We start from the raw sequence: 21,907 nt of genomic DNA, 5'->3' as shown, positions 1-21,907 counted from the left end.
GTTTACTATATACTATATATAAAAGTTTACTGATTGCCTATTGTATACCAGGAATTTTGCTAAACCCTGGGAGCATGCTTTCAATAAAAAGTCTTTGAATAGGATTTATATATCCTTAGATAAGATCTCTTTAGGAAAGCAGAATTTATATTTGTTTTATATTCTTAGTGGGTAGCATAATTACCTCTTTTGCATTATTTCCAAAGCTAAATAATTTTATAATATTTTGTGTAGCCCAAAATGCATGAATGTGTGTTTTATATAACCTCACTTATATATATGTTATTATGTTTTTTCCTAGTCTTTTGGGGGTTGAAAAGTAAGTACTTTAATAGGAGTAGCTTCTAAAATAGAAAACTATAATGGGAAAGTGATATGTAAAGAATGTACTAAAAAATGCCATGTTATGATACCCTAAGTAATTTAAAAGTCAGTGACCTTCAGTTAAAAATGACCTACTACCAACGTCAGTAAAATCAATGCCATATCATGAGTTTAAAAAAAAATTCAAGGCACAGGGGCCTCCTTATGTAATTACTTGGCTAACTTCAGGATTGGGAGTCAAGAAGAGTGTGTATTATTCCTCCGGATCCTGCCAGGTATTCAGGTCTTTAGTCAAAAGCTCTTGTCTTCTAACCACCGTAACCTAGAAGCCCTGCGTGGCAATAACTATCTAACATGTTAAAAATTGTATTGTCAGATTATTTCAGCTGACTTGTTAGCAAATTAAAAAGTTGATAAAGGAGACCACTGTGTTCATTTTAACCTAAACTTTTAAGAGAAAAAAGAGACTGCAAAGTAAAGGAATAATGAAGCTACTTTAATGAAGGGATGTAGAAGTGATATCATATTTACTGCCCATATTTAATGCAGTGGTCTATGCCTTTTGAGATAAATTATCTCATTTAGTACTGCTACAATTATGTACAGTAGAGTTACTTTCATTTTTCAGCTGAAGAAATTGAAGCCCAGAGGGTGTCAGGGAAGTTTTCTGTAACTGACATGGCGAAGACACTAGTCAGGGTATAGCTAGCCCTGAAGTGTAGACGATTACCTTGGGGTTCTGAATGTCACGTCATCCAGCCCTCAGTATGGACCTGCAGACATCACAGAGGAGCAGTAGACCCTCTGTCACGTGACGAGTCCACCACATTCGTTAAAATGCAGGTTCTCTAGTTACATGGAGAAGGGCGAGCTAGCAACTCTAAGATTTCCTGTCTATCCTGTAAAATCAGGCAGATGGAGGAAGATGTGACTTAAAATAAGTCCATTAAGTTTAAAAAAAAAAAAAAAAAAAACTGCCAAGAGAAGCTGAAGGTGATTACCGGGAAGCAATGGGACTGATGCCCAAGTAGCAAGCAACAGGGGGAGTGACTTATTCTGCACCGAGGAAGTCCGTGGTGCTTAGGTAGCGTTCAGTAGAGGCCCAGCACTGTAAAATAAAAAGCGAAAAAAAATGGAAAAATGAAATGAAAAAAAGAGTCTTAAATGTAACCATTTCTAGACAACACCCCATATATCTTTTAGAAAGTACGGTTTTTGATGTTCTGTGACCTTATGAATCTTACAGAGTAAAAGAATCTCAATACTGTGAAGCATTTTCAAATCAGAATGGTATTTAAGATTCCTTGAGGCATATTTATTTACATTTTGCTCTCCCGTCTTTGCCATTAAGTTGGTAATTCCTTGGGTACAGTGACCTTCCTGTCTGTCTTTGAGGTCCTCCCTGCACCCATTATGTCCCTCTCGTTTAGTAAGAGCTGAATGAGTTGTGAATGCATTGTGTTTAGGTAGCTGAGGGGGTAAGTTTGGATGAATGAGACATCCTGTAAGTTTCAGCATGCTTACACATCCTTGAATAAAAATGGTCCTGTGCTCCTAGGAAGGGTCATTCTTGTATAGCAGCAGACACAGCAAAGAAAGATGAACCAGCTAACACCCAGTAGCCAGCCAGACAGGGAGGGCTGTTTCTCCCTGGCATTCACCCCATCAGGGTCAGATATTTTAATTCATACAGTTTTAGAAATGTGCTCTGAGCCATCATTGCCTTCTCTAGGTAGAGGTCCCTGTATAGAACTCCTAACCTGTTGAAATCATTCTGAAACAAAACAAATGGTGGAATCTTTTTTAACTGACATTGGTAACACTGAAACTAAATGCAGTAAAAATCAGAGGTTAGGGTGTAAGTCTAAATTGTCATCCTTACTGTGAGATTTCCCTAACAGGATATAAAATACTTCTCGTTGTCCTCCAAGTGCTTCCTTTTGGTCTATGGCAATTCTCAGTCAAATTGCAGGCTACTCACTTTATTCAGGTAGAGATTTCACTTGGGTCTGGAACCTCATGCATTGTAGCCAAGGGCCTGGGGTGCTTCCCTGGGGAAACTGCTGGAAGAATGCACTACAAACCTCCTTCAGGTCCCTTCACATGCCAGCTTCCCTGGAGAGGGTGAGGAACACACAGTAAAAAATTACTGGGGGCGCCTGGGTGGCTTAGCTGGGTAAGCGTCCAACTCTTGGTTTCAGCTCAGGTCATGATCTCAGGGCCATGCACTCAGCGGGAAGTCAGCTTGAAGAGTCTCTCCCTCTGGCCTCTCCTCATTTGCTCTCTCTTTCTCTCTCTCTGTAAAATAAATAAATAATTCTTTCTTAAAAATTTATTGAAGATTTGTTTCCCTCAATCATTCTAGTCCTTCTGATGGTGATCTTGAAACTTTTACGAGAAATCTATCACTAAGCATGGGAACCCGTTACTTCTAACATAGGTTTTTGTTTTGTTTATTTTCTTTGGTTTGGTTGTTTTTGTCCAGGCTTACGTATGAAAATTATGAGCCTATTTTTCTGAGTGGCTCTCTGATTGAATAGACATGGTAACAGAGTGAGTGGGTGCCATTGAATAAAATAATGGGTCTAAAGACTGTTTCTCTAATGATATTAAAATAAAAATAGGTCTGTCACCCATTTTTACATCATACATAGTAGAAACACTGTTCTGATAAGCATACAAACAAATGCTAACAATATCTACTGGGCTCTTTTATTGTCAGAGGGCTTGCAAATTAGTATCATAGGAAATATTAGATCACCAAGTAATCAGGCAGTAGAAACCGCAGCTGGTGAGATGAAAGGTTGGTGACAGCTGAAAATTGGGTTTGAAGTACGAGTTTTCTTGCCTCATCAGTTGTTTCATAGCCTCTCTCCTGGCCTGAGCAAAAGATGGAACTCATTTAAAACTTCCCCTATGGAGCTTTCTGTGCTAACCCTGGCTACATTATCATCCCACGGTCTTAGGGCACTTAGAGGATGGGTTGTAAACATTGAAAAAAAAAAAGCTTAATTATATTCTCTCCTTCTACTTGTTTTGTATTAATTTCTCACATTTTCCCCTAACTGAAATATAAGTTCCTTCAACTGGGGGTCATTAACCTAAACCAGTTTTTAATTATGCTTCTTCCTACATGATCACACAGTAGGAGTTTAAAAAGTACTTGTTAAACAAATCTAGTCTTCTAATGGATTATCTCTGAGAGGTTTTTGATAAAAGTCTTTACTGAGCCCAACTCCTAGGATTCATTCCAGTGTATTTTATTGGTTTAATCTTTTTGTAGTGAAGACTTACAATTTTGCTGGTTTCATAAAATGTTACAGACTTTTAAAATAAATCAATGAAGGAAAATTAAAATAAAATTCGAATAATGTCCCTAAATCCTATCATCCAAAATAATTTGCACAGTGTTATATAAACATGATTTGACATCTTTTTTTATAATCATGTGCATATAACTCTCAGTGCTCATCACAAGAAGGGCCCTTCTTAATACCCTCACCCATCTAGCCCATCCCCCTGCCTACCTGCCCTCCAGGAACCATCAGTTTGTTCTCCGTAGGTAAGAGTCTCTTGTGGTTTGCCCCCCCACACACTTTTTTCTTTTCCTTATGTTCATCCTTTTTGTTTCTGAAATTCGACATATGAATCAAATCATATGGTATTTGTATTTCACTGACTAAATTATTTTGCTTAACATAATGACTCTGCTCCATCTGTGTCATGGCAAATGGCAAAATTTCATTCTTTTAGATAACTGAGTAATAGTCCATTATGTATCCGTACCACTTCTTTATCCATTCATCATTTGATTGACATTTGGGCTCTTCCCATTTTTTGGCTGTTGATAATGCTGCTGTAAACATCGGATTCACATGCCCCTTTGAATCAGTATTTTTGTATCCTTTGGGTAAATTCCTATCGGTGCAATTGCTGGGTCATAGGGTAGTTCTATTTTTAACTTTTGAGGAACCTCCATACTGCTTTCCATAGTGGCTGTACCAGTTTGCTTTTCCACAAACAGTGTAAAGAGGGTACCCCATCAGCTACAGCTGCTGTCAAAGAGGTTGCTGCCTGTGTTCTTCTCTATGATGTTGATGGTTTCCTGTCTCACAGTTAAGTCTTCATCCACTTTGAATTTATTTTTGTATGTGGTGTAAGAAAGTGGTCCACTTTCATTCTTCTGCCTTTGGCTGTTCAGTTTTCCCAACATCATTTGTTGAAGGGACTTTTTTCCCATTGGATCGTCTTTCCTGTTTTGTCAAACATTAGTTGACATTATACTTGTGAGTCCATTTCTGGGATTTCTATTCTGTTCCATTGATCTATGAATATGTTTTTGTGCCAGTACTGTACTGTCATGATGGCTACAGCTTTGTAATAGAGCTTGATGTCTGGAATATTGATGCTTCCAGCTTTGCTTTTCTTTTTCAAGATGGTTTTGGCTATTCAGGGTCTTTCGTGATTCCATTCAAATTTTAGGATGGATTGTTCTGTTAAAAATGCTGGTAGTATTTTCATAGGGATTACATTTAGTGTATAGTATAACATTAGTGTAGCATAGTATAGCATTAAATGTCTATACTGCTTTGGGTAATATAGACATTTTAATGATATTTTTTCTTCTAATCCATGAGCATGGAATGTTTTTCCATTTATTTGTGTCATCTTCAATTTCTTTCATAAGTGTTATAGAACACTTAGTTTCTATTGAACACTTATATAGCATTAGACTTTTTAAAATAGTTTATTTATTTGATAGACAGAGATTACAAGAGAGGCAGGCAGGGAGAGAGGAGGAAGCAGGCTCCCCGCTGAGCAGAGAGCCCAATGTAGGGCTCGATCCCAGAACCCTGAGACCATGACCTGAGCCGAAGGCAAAGGCTTTAACCCACTGAGCCCCTAGACTTTTTAAGTACAAATCTTTTACCTCTTTGTTTAGATTTATTCCTCAGTATCTTTTTGTTTTGTGTACAATTGTAAATGGGATCAATTCCTCAATTTCACTTTCTGCTGCTTCATTATTGGTGTATAGAGATTCTACAGATTTTTGTATGTTGATTTTGTAACCTTTGAATTGACTGAAATAATGTATCAGTTCTAGCAATTTTGGGGGTGGTCTTTTTTTCGAAGATTTTATTATTTGAAAGAGAGAGTGCGAGAGGGGAGAGGGGCAGAAGGACAAGCAGACTCCCCCACTGAGGAGGGAGCCCAGTGTGAGGCTGGATCACAGGACCTGAGCCAAAGGCAGACACTTAACCAACTGAGCCACCCAGGTACACCTTGATGGAGTCTTTTGGGTTTTCTACATAGAGTATCATGTCATCTGTGAAAAGTGACTTCTTCCTTGCCAATTTGTATGACTTTTATTTCTTTGTGTTGTCTGAGTACTGAGGCTAGGACTTCCAGTACTATGTTAAATAACAATGATGAGAGTTACCCAGTATAACTCTCAGGAACATCCCTCTGTTATTCCTGACCATAGTAGAAAGCATTTAGTTTTTTCCCATTGAAGGTGATTTTTAGCTGTGGGTCTTTCTTATATGGTTTTTATAATGTTGAGGCATATTCTATTGGTTTCTACTTTGGTGAGAGTTTTTTATCAAGAATAAAGAGGTGCTTCATGTCAGATTCTTTTTCTGCATCTATTTAGAGGATCATATGGTTATTATCCTTTCTTTTATTAATGTGGTGTATCGTGCTGATGGATTTGCAGATATTGAACCACCCGTGGAGCCCAGGAATAAATCCCACTTGATCTTGGTGAATAATTCTTTTAATGTACTATTGAATTTGATTTGCTAGTATCTTATTGAGAATATTTTCGTTCATGTTCATCAAGGATATTGGCCTGTAATTCTTTTTAGTGGGATCTCTTCTGGTTTTGAAATGAAGGTAATGCTGGCTTTGTAGAATGAGTTTGAAAGTTTTCCTTCCATTTCTGTTTTTTTGGAATAGTTTGAGAAGAATAGGTATTAATTTTTCTTTAAATGTCTGGTAGAATTCCTCTGGGAAGCCATCTGGTCCTGGTCATGGACTTTGTTGGGAGATTTTTTATTACTGATTCATTTCTTTTCTGGTTACTGTTCAAATTTCCTATTTCTTCCTGTTTCAGTTTTTGTAGTTGATATGTTTCTAAGGATTTATTCATTTATTCCAGATTGCCCAATTTGTTGGCATATAATTTTTCATAATATTCTTTAATACTTGTTTGTATTTCTGTGGTGTTGGTTGTAATCTCTCCTCTTCAATTTGTAATTTTATTTATTTGGGTCCTTTCTCTTCTTATAAATCTGCTAGGAATTTATCTATTTTATTAATTGAAAAACCAGCTTCTAGTTTCATTGATCTGTTCTACTGTTTCAGTTTTGTTGTTGTTGTTGTTTCTATCACTTATTTCTGTTCCAATCTTTATTATTTCCCTTCTGCTGGCTTTAGGTTTCATTTGCTGTTTGTTTTCTAGCTCCATTAGGTGTAAGGTTAGTGTGTGTATTTGAGACTTTTCTTCCTTCTTGAGGTAGGCCTGTATTGCTGTATACTTCCCTCTTAGGACCACTTTTCTTGCATTCTAAAGGTTTGGGGCCATTTTTGCTTTCATTTTCAATTGTTTCCATGTATTTTTTTTTTATTTCTTCTTTAACTTCCTGTTTAACCCATTCATTGCTTAGTAGGATGTTCTTTAGCCTCTATGTATTTGTGGTCTTTCCAATTTTTTTCTTGTGTTTGACTTCAAGTTTCATAGCATTATGGTCAGAAAATATGTATGGTATGATCTCAGTCTTTTTGTATTTGTTGAGGCCTGATTTGTGACTCAGTATGTAATCTCTTCTGGAGACTGTCCCATGTGCACTCGAAAAGAATATATTCTGCTTTTTTAGGATGAAATGTTCTGAATATAGCTTTGAAGTCCATCTGGTCCAGCATGTCATTCAAAGGCATTGTTTCCTAGTTGATTTTCTACTTAGATGATCTGTCCATTGCTGTAAGCAGGATATTAAATTGTATTAATATTAATGAGTTTTTTATGTTTGTTATTAATTGACTTATATATTCAGGTGCTTCCACATTGGGGACATAAATATGTACAATTCCTAGATCATCTTGTTGGCGAGACTCCTTTATTATGATATAGTGCCCTTCTCATCATTTGTTACAATTTTTAGTTTAAAATCTAGTTTGTTTGATGTAAGTGTGGCTGCTGTGGCTTTCTTTTGATGGCCATCAGCATGATAGATGGTTCTCTATCCTATCACTTTCTATCTGCAGGTGTCTTTAGGTCAAAAATGAGCCCCTTGTAGGAAGCATATGGAAGAGTCCTTTTTTTTTTTTTTTTTTTTTTTTTTTTTAAATCCATTCTGATACCCTTCATCTTTTGCTTGGAACATTTAGTCCATTTACAATCAAAGTAATTATTGATACATGTGAACCTAGTGCCATTGTATTATCTGCTAAGTCATTGTTTCTGGAGATTTTCTCTGTGATTTTCTAGTCTTTGTTGCTTTTGATCTTTCTTTTCCTCTCTAAATCCCCTTTAATATTTCTTGGAGGACTGGTTTAGTGGTCACAAACTCCTTTAGGTTTTGTTTGTCTGGGAAGCTCTTTATCTCTCTTTCTATTCTGAATGACAGCCTTGCTGGATGAAGTATTCTTGGCGGCATATTTTCCCCATTCAGCACATTGATTATATCACGCCACTCTCTTCTGGCCTGCCATGTTTCTGTGGAGAGATCTGCTGCTAACCTTATTTGTCTTCCTTTGGAATACAGTTAGGGATTTCTTATTGTTTTTTAGCATTTTTTCCTTATCTTTATATTTAGCAAATTTTACTGTGATATATCTTGATGTTTTCCTGCTTTTGTTGATTTTGATGGGAATTCTCTGTGCTTCCTGGAATTGGATGTCTGTTTCCTTCCCCAGTTTAGGGAAGTTTTTAACTATAATTTTCTCCAATAAACTTCCTGCCCCCTTTGCTCATCTTTTCTTCTTCTGGGACTCCTATGATGTGAGTGTTATGCTTTATGGAGTCACTGAGTGCCCTAAGTCTATATTCATGACCCATTATTTTTCTTTCTCTATTCTTTTCAGCTTCATTATTTTCCATATTTTTTTCTTCTATATTACTTATTTGTTCTTCTGTTTCTTCCATCCTTGTAGTCATTATATCCAATCAGTTTCACATTTCAGTTATAGCATTTTTATTTTTATTTTTTGGACTGACTAGTTTTTAATCTCTGTAGTGAAGGACTTCCTGGTGTCTTCTGTTTTTCTCAAGCCCAATTAGTGTCCTTGTGATTTTTTTTTTTAAATTCTGGTTCAGACATATTACTTATGTCTGTTTCAATAAGATTCCTGGTCATGACCTTTTCCTTTGTTTAGGATGAATTCCTCTATCTTGGCATTTTGTCTAGGTCTCTGTCTTCTTCTCCGTGTAAGGAAAGCCTGTTATATTTCCTGCTCCTGAGAACAATAACTTTATTAAGAAGAGGTCATACACTGTCCAGAGTCTGGTACTTCAGGAAGTGTTTCTGGTGGATACTGTGTGCATTATGCTGCTGTGTTTTGGTTACTCTTTCCCTCAGGTCAGTTCTCTGCAGAATTTCTACTTGCCTGCAGTGAGAAGTGTTTAGATCTTATCCAGGGTATGGCAAGTTTTACCCCACTGTTCGCTGGGCCTGCTTGTTAAAAGAGGCCTGATCCTATTTCCACTGGAGCTGAAGCTCTCCTGTGGTCAGTAGCCTTGGTGCTTTGGCAGGGGTGGGGTGTGTGCTGGTCTTGTGGGGGAGGTGCCTGTTGCTCTGGCTCTCAGACTCACCCTAGTAAAGTAGCACCTGCAGAGTGCAGTGAGGTTAGGCTTGGTGTAAGTGGCTCAAGCTTCCACTGTGGGTGCTGTGGTGTTCAGTGAAGTCTGTCCCATGTTGATGGGTTAAAATGGCATCAGCCTTCTCCTTTGTCCCCACGGAGGGACACCTACTGCTGTCCAAGAAGCCCTCACAGAAGAGCAACAAGTCTCTCCTCATGTGTCCGAGGCATCTCTCAGATTCCTGCCTTTGCTTCTTTTAGGTCTGGGCCATCTGCTTGCCCGGCATTACTGTGTATGTGTGTTTGATCTCAGGCATACTGGCTGTTTTAAAACTCCAAACTTTCGGAACCCAGTGCAGTGTGGACCCATGCGGTCCTCTCGGGAGGGTCTAGCTGCACTGGGGCTTGTGCCATGTTGTCCCAGAAGGGCGGTCACTCCAGTGCACAGGAGCTTACAGTGTAAAGGGCAGCATGAGTTCAAGTTAGATGCCCCCAGAACCCCATTGGGCTTCTGGTAATGGATAGGACAGTGCAGTGGCACCTGCTGGCTCTTTTGTCCCAAAAGGCAAAGCCACTTCTCCTAGATGCACTATAAGAAGGGAGAAAATTTCTCCCAGTATATTCTCAGACTGTACCATCTGTTCCCAGGCCTCTACCCCCCTCCTCCACAGGATCACCTTTACACCCACCAGGCTCTACAGCCATAGCCTAGAACTCAAAAACTCCAGGGTTTAAGCTGTATGGGTTGTAAACACTCAACACAATCAGTCCCCTAGTTTCTCCAGTCAGTGGATTTGGGGATGAGTTTTCCTTGTGTGAGGCCCTGTGCTTTGCTCGCTGTCTCAGAAGTCTCTCTCTCTCTCCCTCCTCTCTCTCTGCAATCAAGGCTTCCTCCCCTCTGCAGCAGACACAGTCCTTTTCTTCCCTAGATCATATGTCCATACCTGCTACGCTCCACACTTTGGCCTCTTCTCTCCTTCCAGTTGTGCAGCTTGTTCTGTTGGTCCTCAGATTGATTTCTTGGGTGTTCAGAATGATCCAATATTTCTTTAGCTGTGTTGGAGGAACGAGGCAAGCATAGGGTTCTACTACTCTGCCACCTTAACTCCATTTCTGGAGGCTGAAGGTCTGAGATCAGGGTGCCAGCAGAGTCAGGTGAAGGCCCTCTTCTGAGTCAGACTTTGCTTATTGTCACCTGGTGGAAAAAAGTGATTCGACATCTCTTATTGCATATCTATAGCCAGAGATCATCTTAGAAAAACTGTATTCACCATTTTCATTGAAAGTACTAAGTTTAATTTTAGCTGAATAATAAAAAAGTAAAACCAAAAAAATAAAATTTCTGTACATTGCCACAAAATATATCCATATCTAAAATTCTCTCTAAAGGTATTAAAATATGAAAAACTGAAATAGTGATATTTTTGATACTCATTACAACATTGGACAATCTATTAGAAAGGATGTATGAATAAACACAATTACAGACACTCCTACCCCCATGTTTTTCTTAGCTTTATTATTTTTAAACATCAGGGTTGCTAACACTTATGTTCTGTTTTGTAACCATTATCTCCATAGTTCTTTAACCTCAGTGCTGTTTTTTAATGCATTCAATACTACCCAATAGACTCATTATAGACTCATTCACTTCATTTGTGAAGTCTATGTTGAATCACATGTAGATGATTCGCTTTTGTCCTATGATTATTTTTTTCCCCTTAGACTGAATCTTTAAAGTCTGTTTTTCTCTGAGCTCTTTTAGAATCATTCCTCTCTAATTTCTTTGAGACAATGAAGAATTCTTTCATTTTGAACTCTTTTTGTATTTCTTTGGGTAGTTCCTCTTGTAACAAAAGACCCTGGTCTGCCTCTTGCATGGGCTTCTTCCTTCCAGGTGAGTATTATGTCTGTGTCTCTGTGTTTGTGTATTTTATGCATAAATCCTCTGTGGGTTCCCTTCTGGGAAATAGGAGCTTTTATTTTATTTTATTTTATTTAAGATTTTTATCCATTTATTTGACAGAGAGAGACAGCAAGAGAGAGAACACAAGTGGGGGCAGTGGGAGAGGGAGAAGCAGACTCCCCCTGAGCAGGGAGCCCCATGCGGGCTCCATCCCAGGATGCTAGGATCATGACCTGAGCCTGAGGCAGATGCTTAACAACTGAGCCACCCAGGTGCCTGAAATAGGAGTCTTTAAGCTTACAGACTACCTACCCATTGGTCAACAAGTACACCAAAGTCTGCAGCCTTCTCAGATGGGTGGTCTTTAAGTCCCTTGGGTCAAAATAATAGAGAATTTCCCTGACCTTGATTGGAAATATTCCCCATGATTTTTATCATGATTTTTATCATGAGGTCAGCCTAGTATCTTCTTGCATGGCATAGATTCTCACTGTGGTAATTTGGCAAGTGATCCTTCTCTGGACTTCAGCTACTTTATTCTCTCTGGTATCCAGGAATTAGATACTAAAATGACATCTTTTTCTTCCTCTGAATGCTGTAGGGAGATGAGGTACCAGCTCTAATGAGATAAGACAATCAGATATAATTGGATTGTTCTTAAGCCAATTAAGAGTAAGTGTGTAAGGATAATTAAAATGGGATTAAACACCCTGTGTGGCTACAAATTTAGCAATAAGTTCATCTGCTCTGTCTTTGTTCCAAAATTATGGAACATGTTATTGTTTAGTTGGACATCTTTGAAACAGATTTTCTTTTGGGTTTGTCATTAAAAATTATATGCCTCTCTGAATCTTCTTTTATCAATGATATTCTTAAAGATTTTGAACCATACTAAATAGTAATCTACAGCATAAGTACTGCTTTTCACATTGCTTACAATATATTTTTCAAAGTCTTACAATTTTCTTATTTCCCTAGCACTCCTCCTCAGTCAGAATAACTCTTGGTAAATGACCTCAGCTCCTTTATTTGAGATTATTTAGGCCATAAAGGAGAATTAAACAAATTTCTTTCCTATATTTCTCAACATTTCTGTCTCTAGGTTTTGCCTTTGCCTCCACTGCTGAGAAAAGAAGCTTCTCCCTAATTCTTCTCCCCTTATGTTTTTTTTTTTTTTTTTTTAGTTAGGAAATACTTTAAACATATAGAAAAATACAGATACTAATAAAGCAAGACACCTGTGTTCCTATCTCCTTGACCAAACAAATGTTAGAGTTTGTCAGATTTGCTTTAGATTTTTTTTTTAATGATACGAGTTTTGTACTTTTTTGTGTCATATTGGTTGGTGATTTTTTTTCTATTTTTTCTTTTTCTTTCTTTGTTTTTTGTTATGTTCCGTTAACCAAGGTATAGAGTACTTCATTAAGTTTTGATGTAGTGTTGAGTGATTCATTAGTTGCTTATAACACCCAGTGCTCATCACCACACATGCCCTCCTCAATTCCTATCACCCATTTACACCGTCCCCCACTTACTTTCAAAAAAACCCTCAGTTTGTTTCCTGGAATCCAGAGTCACTCGTGGTTTGTCTCCCTCTCTGATTTCTTCCCATTCAGTTTTCCCTCCCTTCCCCTGTGGTCTTCTGCACTGTTCCATATATGAGTGAAATGATATAATAATTCTTTCTCTGCTTGACTTCTTTCACTTAGCACAATCCTCTCCAGTTCCATGCATGCGGATGTAAATGCTGGGTATTCATCCTTTCTAATGGCTGAGTAACCCTATTCCATTGTGTGTATGGACCACATCTTTATCCATTCATCTGTTGAAGGACATCTTGGCTCCTTCCAGTTTGGCTGTTGTGGACATTGCTTCTATGAACATTGGGGTGGATCTGCCCCTTCTTTTCACTGTGTCTGTGTCTTTGGGATAAATACCTAGTAGTGCAATTGCTAGGTTGTAAGGTAGCTTTATTTTTAATGTCTTGAGAAGTCTACAAAACTAAGAAGCAACCCATGGAATGGGAGAAGATAATTTTTTTTCCTCTTATACTGTTCTTGTTTGTCCTTATTTTGAGATAAAGGTATATTAACTTGAAAAAGTGAATCGGAAATATTTCTTTATAAACCTATTCTCTAGAATATGTACAAAATGGGAGAGTTCCTTAACAAACTGGTAAAACTCATTGTTAGGGCAACTTATATATTCTGTATGTATGTGAAGTGGGAAAGATTCCTGTTTATCCATTTTTTTAAGTTTCTGCAAATTTATTCAGGTTTCCTATTTTAAATTAAATTTGAATATTTATAAACCTGAAAATAGTTGGTCTTCAAAGATATGGATAAAGTCATAGTATTTTATTATGCCACTTAAAATCCATTTTTCATTATGTGCCATGTATACTATATCTAGAATTATGTCCCTACCTTTCATTCCTCTATATTTATACCAAGTCTTACCAGAGGTATATCTATTTCATTAGTCTAATACAAAACAAACAAACAAACAAAAACCCCTTTTTTTGGTGTTGATGGTCTTCATTGTCCTTTTCTATTTCATGAATGTATGCTCTTATTTTTATAATCCTTCCTCCTTTCCCAAATTTTTCTTATTTATTAACTTCTTGATTCATACACTAATCCTTGAATTTTCATTATTTTTTCCTACTGTGTAATAGATATACTTTATCTTTTATACTGAGTTGCATTTCACAAATTTTGGCATTGTCATTTAGAATCCAAATATTTTCTAATTTCTATTAAATTTTCTTCTCTTTAGCTTATGAAATACTTAGAAATGTGCTTTTGAGTGTCTAAATATACAACAGATGTGGGAGGATTGGAGAGTTGCTGTGTTTGTGTTATTGCTACCTAATTAGATGAAATTTAATACTGTTCATCATTATTTGTAGAGACTTGCTGGTCAGTTCTTGTGTGTTTTACTGCTCCTTGAGTTATGACAAACATTGCTTTCTAACAGCTCAGTGCAGTGCCTTATGTTTAATTCATTGGTTCAACAATGATTATTGAGTTGTTAAAATTCTCTTATTAAGACAAGTTTTTTGTCTGGTGTCTCAGTTTCTGGTAGAAGATGTTAAGACTTACCACTAGCATCATGTAATGGCACTTTCCCTTTTAAGTTCTCTCAGTTTCAAGTTTTTGAATGATATGCTGCTTAAAGAATTGCAGATTTAAGGTCATTTTATCTTCTTAGTGAATTCATCCTTTTATGATCTTTATCATCCCCAACAAGGTTTTCTACCTTTGTTTATGTTGTCTGATGTTAATATTGTTATATTATTTTGTTGTTTTGAGTCTCAGCCTACTACATGTTTATTTCATTTTCATCCATTCCTTATGATTTTTAAGTTTATTTCTTGTAAGCAGCATGTGGCTGGATTGTATTTCTTTTTAAATCTAGTATGAAAACCCATTTATTTTTATTTTTTTGACTTAATTTTTAATTTTTCTCCCTGCCTTTATTCCTTCCATTTGATGCATTGAGATTTCCTTCCATGCACTTATTTGGAAATATCACTCTTTCTTGTTGCTTCTAATGGTCACCTGTAGAGCTTTAACCAAGCAAAGAACTAGTCTAAATCTCTCCTTCCCAAATCAGACCGGGCTTTGTATAGCACTCTCCTTTCAGTCAGCTGTCCCATCTTACATGCATTATTTTCCATTTTATTTCCTCTTTATTTCTTTTATTTAACTCTCACTAGTCTTAGTATTATCCTTCAAAGCTAATATTTACTTGGACACGCTCTGATCTATTAGTCTCTTAGTTGACCATGGCTTCTGTAATCCATTTATTTCTTCTTTGATTTAATTTCTTCATTTGTTGTGAACAGCCACTAATGATTATTTTAGCAAGATTCTCTATTGAGTTTCCTTTTTTTTTTTTTTTAAGATTCTTTATTCATTTGAGAGAGAGACAGAGGACAAGCAGAGGGGAGAGAGAGAATCTCAAGCAGACTCCCTATTGATTGTGGAGCCTGACTAGGGCTCATTCTCAAGACCCTGAGATCATGACCGGAGCTGAAATCAAGCTTGACTGAGCCACCTCGGTTCCCCAATCCTGAAAATGTTCCTATATCATTGCCATCATCTAGATTGATGCTTATATTCTCTTGATCCTTTGAAGATATTCTACTGCTATCTATCATTCATTGATAAAATTTCTGTGTCTTATTATCATCCCTCTGGATGTAATCTGTTTTTCTAAAAAGTTGTTGTAAGATACTCTTTTTGTTTTTGATGCTTTGTAATTTCAACACATCCGTTGAAAGTGGGTATTTGTCCTTCTTGAGATTTGGTATATTGCGTTATCCAAGAACTCATAATTTTTTCAGTTCTAAAAATATGAGTCATTAGCTCTTCAAATACTGCTTACCCTCCATCTGCTGTTTTGAATCTCCCATCGATGTTCATTCTGACTGCTTATGCCATTCCCCATATTTCTTCACTATCCTATTTGGACCTGTCATTTTTTATGCTGCATTCTAGATATTTTCATCAACTCTGTGTTTTAGTTAATAATTCTTTTCTCTTCTGTGTCCATTACTTTTTTTTGGTTTAAAAACTAAATTTTCATTTCTAGGTGTTCTGTCTGGTTCTGTTTCAGAGCTGCTCATTCTTTCATCATAGTTCCCTGTTTACTAATAATGACTTTTATTCTGTCTTTTGTCACTAATTATTTAAAACAAGAGTTGGCAATTTTTTTTTTTTTTTTTTTTTTTTGCCAAGGGCTGAATAGTAAATATAGGTCATGCAATTTCTGGCATAACTATTCAACCCTGTATTGTAGTGCAGAGGCACACCTAGGCAGTTGCTAAACAACTGGGCATTTACTATGTTCCAGTAAAACTTTATTTACCAGAACAGAATTTGGATTGGATATAGCTCATGGGCCATAATTTGCTAACCCTTGATTTAAAATATACTCTATTAAAACAGCTCACATTCAAGGTGTTCTCTTAACTCAAGTAACTGAAAGTAATTCTTCTCTTTGATGCCTCAATTGGCTGTTTGTTAGAGTGGATTATCTTCTTGTATGTCGTAATTTTGAGTTGTCAGAGCCTTCTGTTGAAGCTCAGTGTACCTTGAGTTGTAGAATTATCCTTCGAAGTTTGTTGGTATTTTAGACCTTGAAACTAATATTTTTATAAAGGATTGCTTTTTAAATTATTGCTCTCAAAATACCCCGAGTAGGAATCTTTTGAACTAATCCAGTGCGTAGTGGTCAGCCTGATATATGGGAAATCACACAACTCTGAGCTAGCTATCAATGCCTCTGTTAAAATTAACAGAACTCTTAGTATTATTATTATTGATCTATGGTCTTATAGAGTCCATAAAAAATTGTAGTTGTTAGCATTTATGCTCCCAAAGTTTTTAAAATTTTGCTTAATTGGAAGACCATAATTAAAATACTTCTTTGTCTTGACATGATACTACTTTGACTAAAATATATAGATGGTATTGAGTGAAGTATACATTATGAAAATAAAATACAAGTAAGAGAGGATAAAACCGCAAAGGAGCTTTGGAGAGTTCTTTCTGAAATGTCACTTTTAAAAGTGACCCCATTAGATGTATTATTGAATATGTTCAATATGTAGATATATGTGTACGTACATGTGCATGTTTTCCCCAATCTGCAGTGAATTAATGCTCTTGCTTGTTTATCACAGGACACTTGAAATGGACCAAAGCTGAGGACATTGACATAGAAACCCCAGGATCTATTCTTGTCAACACTAACTTGAGGGCATTAATAAATAAACATACATTTGCTTCCTTACCTCAGCATTTTCAACAATACCTCCTGCTTTTGCTCCCAGAAGTGGATAGGCAGGTAAGTGGGAGTTTTAAGACATTTGATATTAGTCACAAGGTATATTATCATGAAGTGGCAGTTCCGTTATCAAAGATGACAGATACATATGTGGACCATTTCTATAACAGTATAGTCTATTTATAATATATAGACTGTGGTGTGTTTAATTTGCTAAAACAGAACCATTTTTATTATCAGTAGAGAGCCAATTCAAATTTTAAAAAATAGCACACTGCTGCGGAGTGAAAACAACAGACCTTTCCACATTGGAAAGGGAAAACAAAGAAATCAAACATTCCATTATCAAATAAATCTTTGAAGTAGCTGCTCCTTTGCCTGGAGGGAATATTGAAGTACAGCAATAAAAAGCCAGGGTTTCTAAGAAATTATGTAAATGTTTTTATTCTCAACTCTTTCCAAAAAGCATTTAAAATTTATGTTTGCAGTTGCCTTCCGAGACTCTATCATCGTGAATATGATTGCCTATAAATAATCACCTTTTATCTTTTTTTTTTCAGTATAACTGGAAATGCTTTAAGTTTATTTTTGTATTTTGAAAAGCCTCTAAAATAAGGAAATACAAATATAGACTCATAATAGCAGGCATCAATCATCCTCTAAAGCTGTTTCCTTAGAAAAGGAAAAAATATTTCATCACATAAACTTTTATTAAATTTCACAAAAGTTATTAAACGGCAACTAGGAAAAATTTCCTTGTGATTCTTATTTCAATAAATTTTGACCCTGTATATAGTTTCCAGTTGATGGACATAATGTGTATGTGTTTATGTATTTGCATTTCAAAATGAGAGGTACATCCATATACTGAAATGAGCAAGATTGATTCAATATTTCCATATGACTTTGAATAAATTTTCTTAGCTTTTTATTTGATTCCATTTTCTACTAACTTAGCTGCCTTCTTTCGTATATATTTAAAGTGTGATGAGCTGTGGTTTTCTACCACTCATATGTATCTCTTTGGTGGGGATTATTGTTCACATTTAGGAAAAGATTATTTTGATTTGGGGCACATTTCTGCTTGCGAGTTTGCCTTCATTCCATGAAAATTTGCTTAATGTTTACTATGAATATGCTATGTTTTAGGTACTTTGGAGTAATGGAAAGACAGTAAGTGCCTTTTAAGTATTTATTGATGATTAAGTATGCTTTAGTTGGATACATAAGTTATATTCATGAATAATCAAAATGTGAGGTAGAAGCAGTTAAGACTAGAGGGAAAAGCACAAGGTATACTGAGCTTTCATATGCAGAAGGGAAAAATCGGAGACAAATTAAGGTCCTTGCATTGGGCCTTGAGATGTAGGCAGGATTTGAATAAAATAGATGGAAATCTATCAAGTGAAAAGTTCAAAGATACAAAATCAAGAGCTATTTTCGTGGGAGTCTGGATTGTAGGAAGAGCAGTGCAAAAGAATCTGGACAGACAAATTGGAATTCAATTTTGGAAGATTCCTTGTATGAGGCTAAGGAGTCTGAACAGTGTTCTCCCTGTGTTTGCAAAGCCACTGAGGGCTTTTGAGCACAGCTGTAATAGAGTAAGATTGTTGCTTTTTAAGAAAATTATTCTGGCAGTATTGAAAGGGAATGTAGAGATGGGAAGCATAAAAGTGGGAAGGGTTCTTAGGAAGCAATTTTAGTTGTTCCAAAAAGGCAAAATGAGGGCTCGAATTTGGAGAATAGTGTTGAAATTAAAGAGGAGGAAGATAATGTGATCATCACCATCATTATCGAGTGGTAGCACTTTTACATTTTGTCAAATAGTACTTGAACAAGGTGTAGGGAGAAGCCACTCATCTCTCAGGTTTTACATTTGTGTAGCAGAGAACTGAGTTTGGAAGTTAAGAAAAACTTTTTTTAGGGGGGATTGGTCAAAGAGACTGATTTATTAGCTCTAGAACCATTTCCTTCATCTCCGCACACGAGTGGTTCCTCTTGTTTACAGGTCTGTCCGCTGCTCCTGGAATAAGGTTTGGCACACCGAATAAATCTTTTGGAATGAAGAAATGACAGACTGCCCTAGGTTTAGCCAGATATTTCGGTAAGGCCAGGCGAGAAGGCCAGAAGGCCAGACGAAGCCTAGTGTTTTTTTCAACCTGTAGCAATTTCTGTTCATTCCTTCCAGTCAGCATGAGAAGTGTAAATGAATAAGGCACAGTAGCTGTCCTCATATAACAAGCAGTCCACCAGCAGATTACTCAGGCAGTAGTTAGGGAGCGTGCGCTGTGTACTCTATACACTTTGCTAAATACAGAAAATGAAAGGGGAGAAAGACCACCTCACGCTGATCTACAGTACACTACGCTCATTACTAGGTTAAGAAGTCTAATAACTGGGCAAACCAAATTAGTGTAAGACCAGGAAGAGCAACACAAATGTCAAAGTAGACTTGTAAAGAAAGTCTTCTGTAGGTACAGAGGATGAAGATATTTTAATCAGAAACTAGTATTGGAGAAGATTTTATAGGTGGAAAGGATACCTCAGTTGAGCCTTGAAGGACTAGTAAGGGTTTTGCAAGTAGAGCCAGTGGAAAATGAATTCTGTAGAGGGAGAGCATGTCATTTATAAAGATCTGCTGCTTGTTTGTTCCAGAAAATTTAGTAGTTCTGTATGACTGGCTCCTCCTATGGGGGGAAAGCGGGGAGCTCCTCTGCTGACAGGGAGTGGGTTTACAACTTTGGTGACCTGCTTGCAGGTTAAGCTCTTTGAACTTTTTCTGAAACCAGTGGATGCCATCATAGAGTTTTTCAAATGAGAAATGACCTGCTTACAATAATGTAAACAGATATTTTTATGCCTGGACATAGGGGAAGGAAAAAGGATAAATGAAGTGCACTCCGTATTTTCTCCTAGGAGCTAGTAACCCTGTGAATGATGGATTGGACAGGCAGAAAGATAAGACACAGGGAAACTGGGTAAGAGACAATTGCAGTAGTTGAGATATGAGATAACATATGACCTTGGGCATTGGCCTTGGAAATGAGAAGAAAGGACTGAATTCCAGACATAGTTTTCAACCTACTTGAGTAGGAATAAATGACAGATTGCCTGTGGGATAGGGTTGTAAAGGGTCTAGAAGGCAACTGGATATTTTATCTAGGGTGACTTGGAGAACTGAAGGGCTCTATGGGCCTGTCAACCATTTGATACCAGGAAACGTAGAGCTCGGCCTCTGCATGCTTTGCTGGAGGTGAGCTGAAGCACCCTCTCTCCTGTCAGGAAGGGGCAGGAGACTTGATGCAGCAAGCTCCTCAAACTGCTGCTGTTTCAGTACAGCTTAGAAATATCCATGGGGTTGAATACCACCACTTTCTGGGCCAGAATGACTGGAAAAGGCAAGCAAATGTGAAGCTAGTTACATGGATTTATTTGAACAGTGGAAAGTACTATAATTCTAAGAGATACCTCAGAATTTCACTTGTGAAAGCTTGTCTTTATGTATCGGTACAGAATGTGAAAGTCCCGGGTTTCTTGTTTCCTTCCTTTGACTCCCCCGGTTGCTGCCAGATTCCCCCCCCTGAAGCAGTCCCTACCAGTCTCTGACTCTAGACCATTGAAAGCTGGGGATCATTCAGTAGTTACATCTTCAAATATGGAAGCTAGGTTTCCCTTTTATCTTATCAGTGCCAGTTGTCATTCTGCCAACCTGTCTGGTGTTTTGTTTTTCTATATTTCTACTTTTCTGTCTTTCATAAAGGCCTGCTTATCTTACATTTCATATACATTAACTTTTGGTTGTTTTATGACATTTTCACAACTAGCTTTATATGTATTTTTACTCTCCTTTACACATTATACTGCAAATAGCAGAAATAAAACTCAAACTGCTTTAAATATAAAGGGATTTATTGGCTTAGGTAATTGGAAGATAGAAGTTAGAGTGGGCCCTGGTGGGTCCTGAGATTTACTTATTGTCAGGAACCCCTTCCATTATTATTTATGAATTAATTTTAAAAATTGTCTTTCTTCTTGTTGGCACTATTCTAATCCCCCCCTTTTTTGTTGTTTTTTGTTTTTTGTTTTTTTTTTTCTAATTCCCTTTTGTGATAGGATGGCTACCTGAATCAAAAAATGGGTACTTGCTTCTTGGTTCACATTCATGGGGAAAATGCTTCTATCCTAGTATTTCAAGGAAAAGGTCTCAATTCACACTACTGGTACTACTAAGATCACACAACCACTTCTTAAAAAATGCCTCTAGCTAAGGAAATGGAATATGCAAATTGTTTAGAGCCACTAGACTACCCTTGGTGTGCTCACCATCTCAAGTAAAAGGGCGCACTGTGATAGAGGTCAGGGCTACTTTAGAAATCTGGTTTTTAGGAAGTTACGTTAGAGGATACACAACTGGGGTGGGGGAGAACCTTGACAGTCCACTAACAGTGCCCACTCCAGGGGGTAGGTATTGAGTTTGGCTTTAGCAGGTTGGATTGAGATGCTTCTACTGTATAAAATGTTGAGAAGTAATTATACAGGTTTCAAAACTGAAGGAGATGGAGTTAGTTTATAAAATCTACATAGATAATGGTGTCAGCTATGGGTTTTGGTGAGGCTACCAGATACAGTCATCCCAGAGGAATACGTGTATTTATGAAAGGGTGTGGATGAGCAAGAGTATGGGAAGGAGCCAGGGAATAGACAGGAAGTAGCAAATACTTCAGAGATCGTCAAGTGCAGGTTGTAGACTGCCAGCAGTGCCAGATGGACGGTAGGAGGTCAGTGGGGAGTAGGTGGGATATCTTTCCTTTGCCTTTCTAGATCTACCTTTCAGCCTTCTTCACTCTGCTTTGCTGTGGGAGGCTAAACCACGTATGGACTAATGCACCAGGGGGACATATGCCTTCTGTATTTTTTTTTTTTTAATTTTTAAATAACCAGACGCTTTTAGAAATTTGAAGATACATTAGAGAATTAGTTTCCAGCCTGGTAATCCTTCCAGGACCCCCCTTCCTCCAATATATTATGACTCTAATATATTTGCACCTGGCACCTATTCATTGGCACATAATTTTTATTTGT

The 21,907-nt window shown here is 37.1% G+C and overlaps 1 protein-coding gene across 1 annotated transcript in view; it reads left to right on the top strand.

The window, feature by feature from the left end:
• ASXL3 (ASXL transcriptional regulator 3) overlaps positions 1–21,907 on the top strand; it is a 186,932-nt gene that overhangs the window by 99,249 nt on the left and 65,776 nt on the right. Inside the window, exon 8 of the mRNA XM_059140183.1 lies at positions 16,722–16,885. Within this exon, the coding sequence (XP_058996166.1) occupies positions 16,722–16,885 (164 nt within the window). The remainder of the gene's footprint in view (positions 1–16,721; positions 16,886–21,907) is intronic.

The sequence above is a fragment of the Mustela lutreola genome, chromosome 11, assembly GCF_030435805.1.
Source record: "Mustela lutreola isolate mMusLut2 chromosome 11, mMusLut2.pri, whole genome shotgun sequence".
NCBI classification, from domain to species: Eukaryota; Metazoa; Chordata; class Mammalia; order Carnivora; family Mustelidae; genus Mustela; species Mustela lutreola.
The sequence above is the reverse complement of the archived record's forward strand: the minus strand, read 5'-3'. Positions and strand labels throughout refer to the sequence as shown.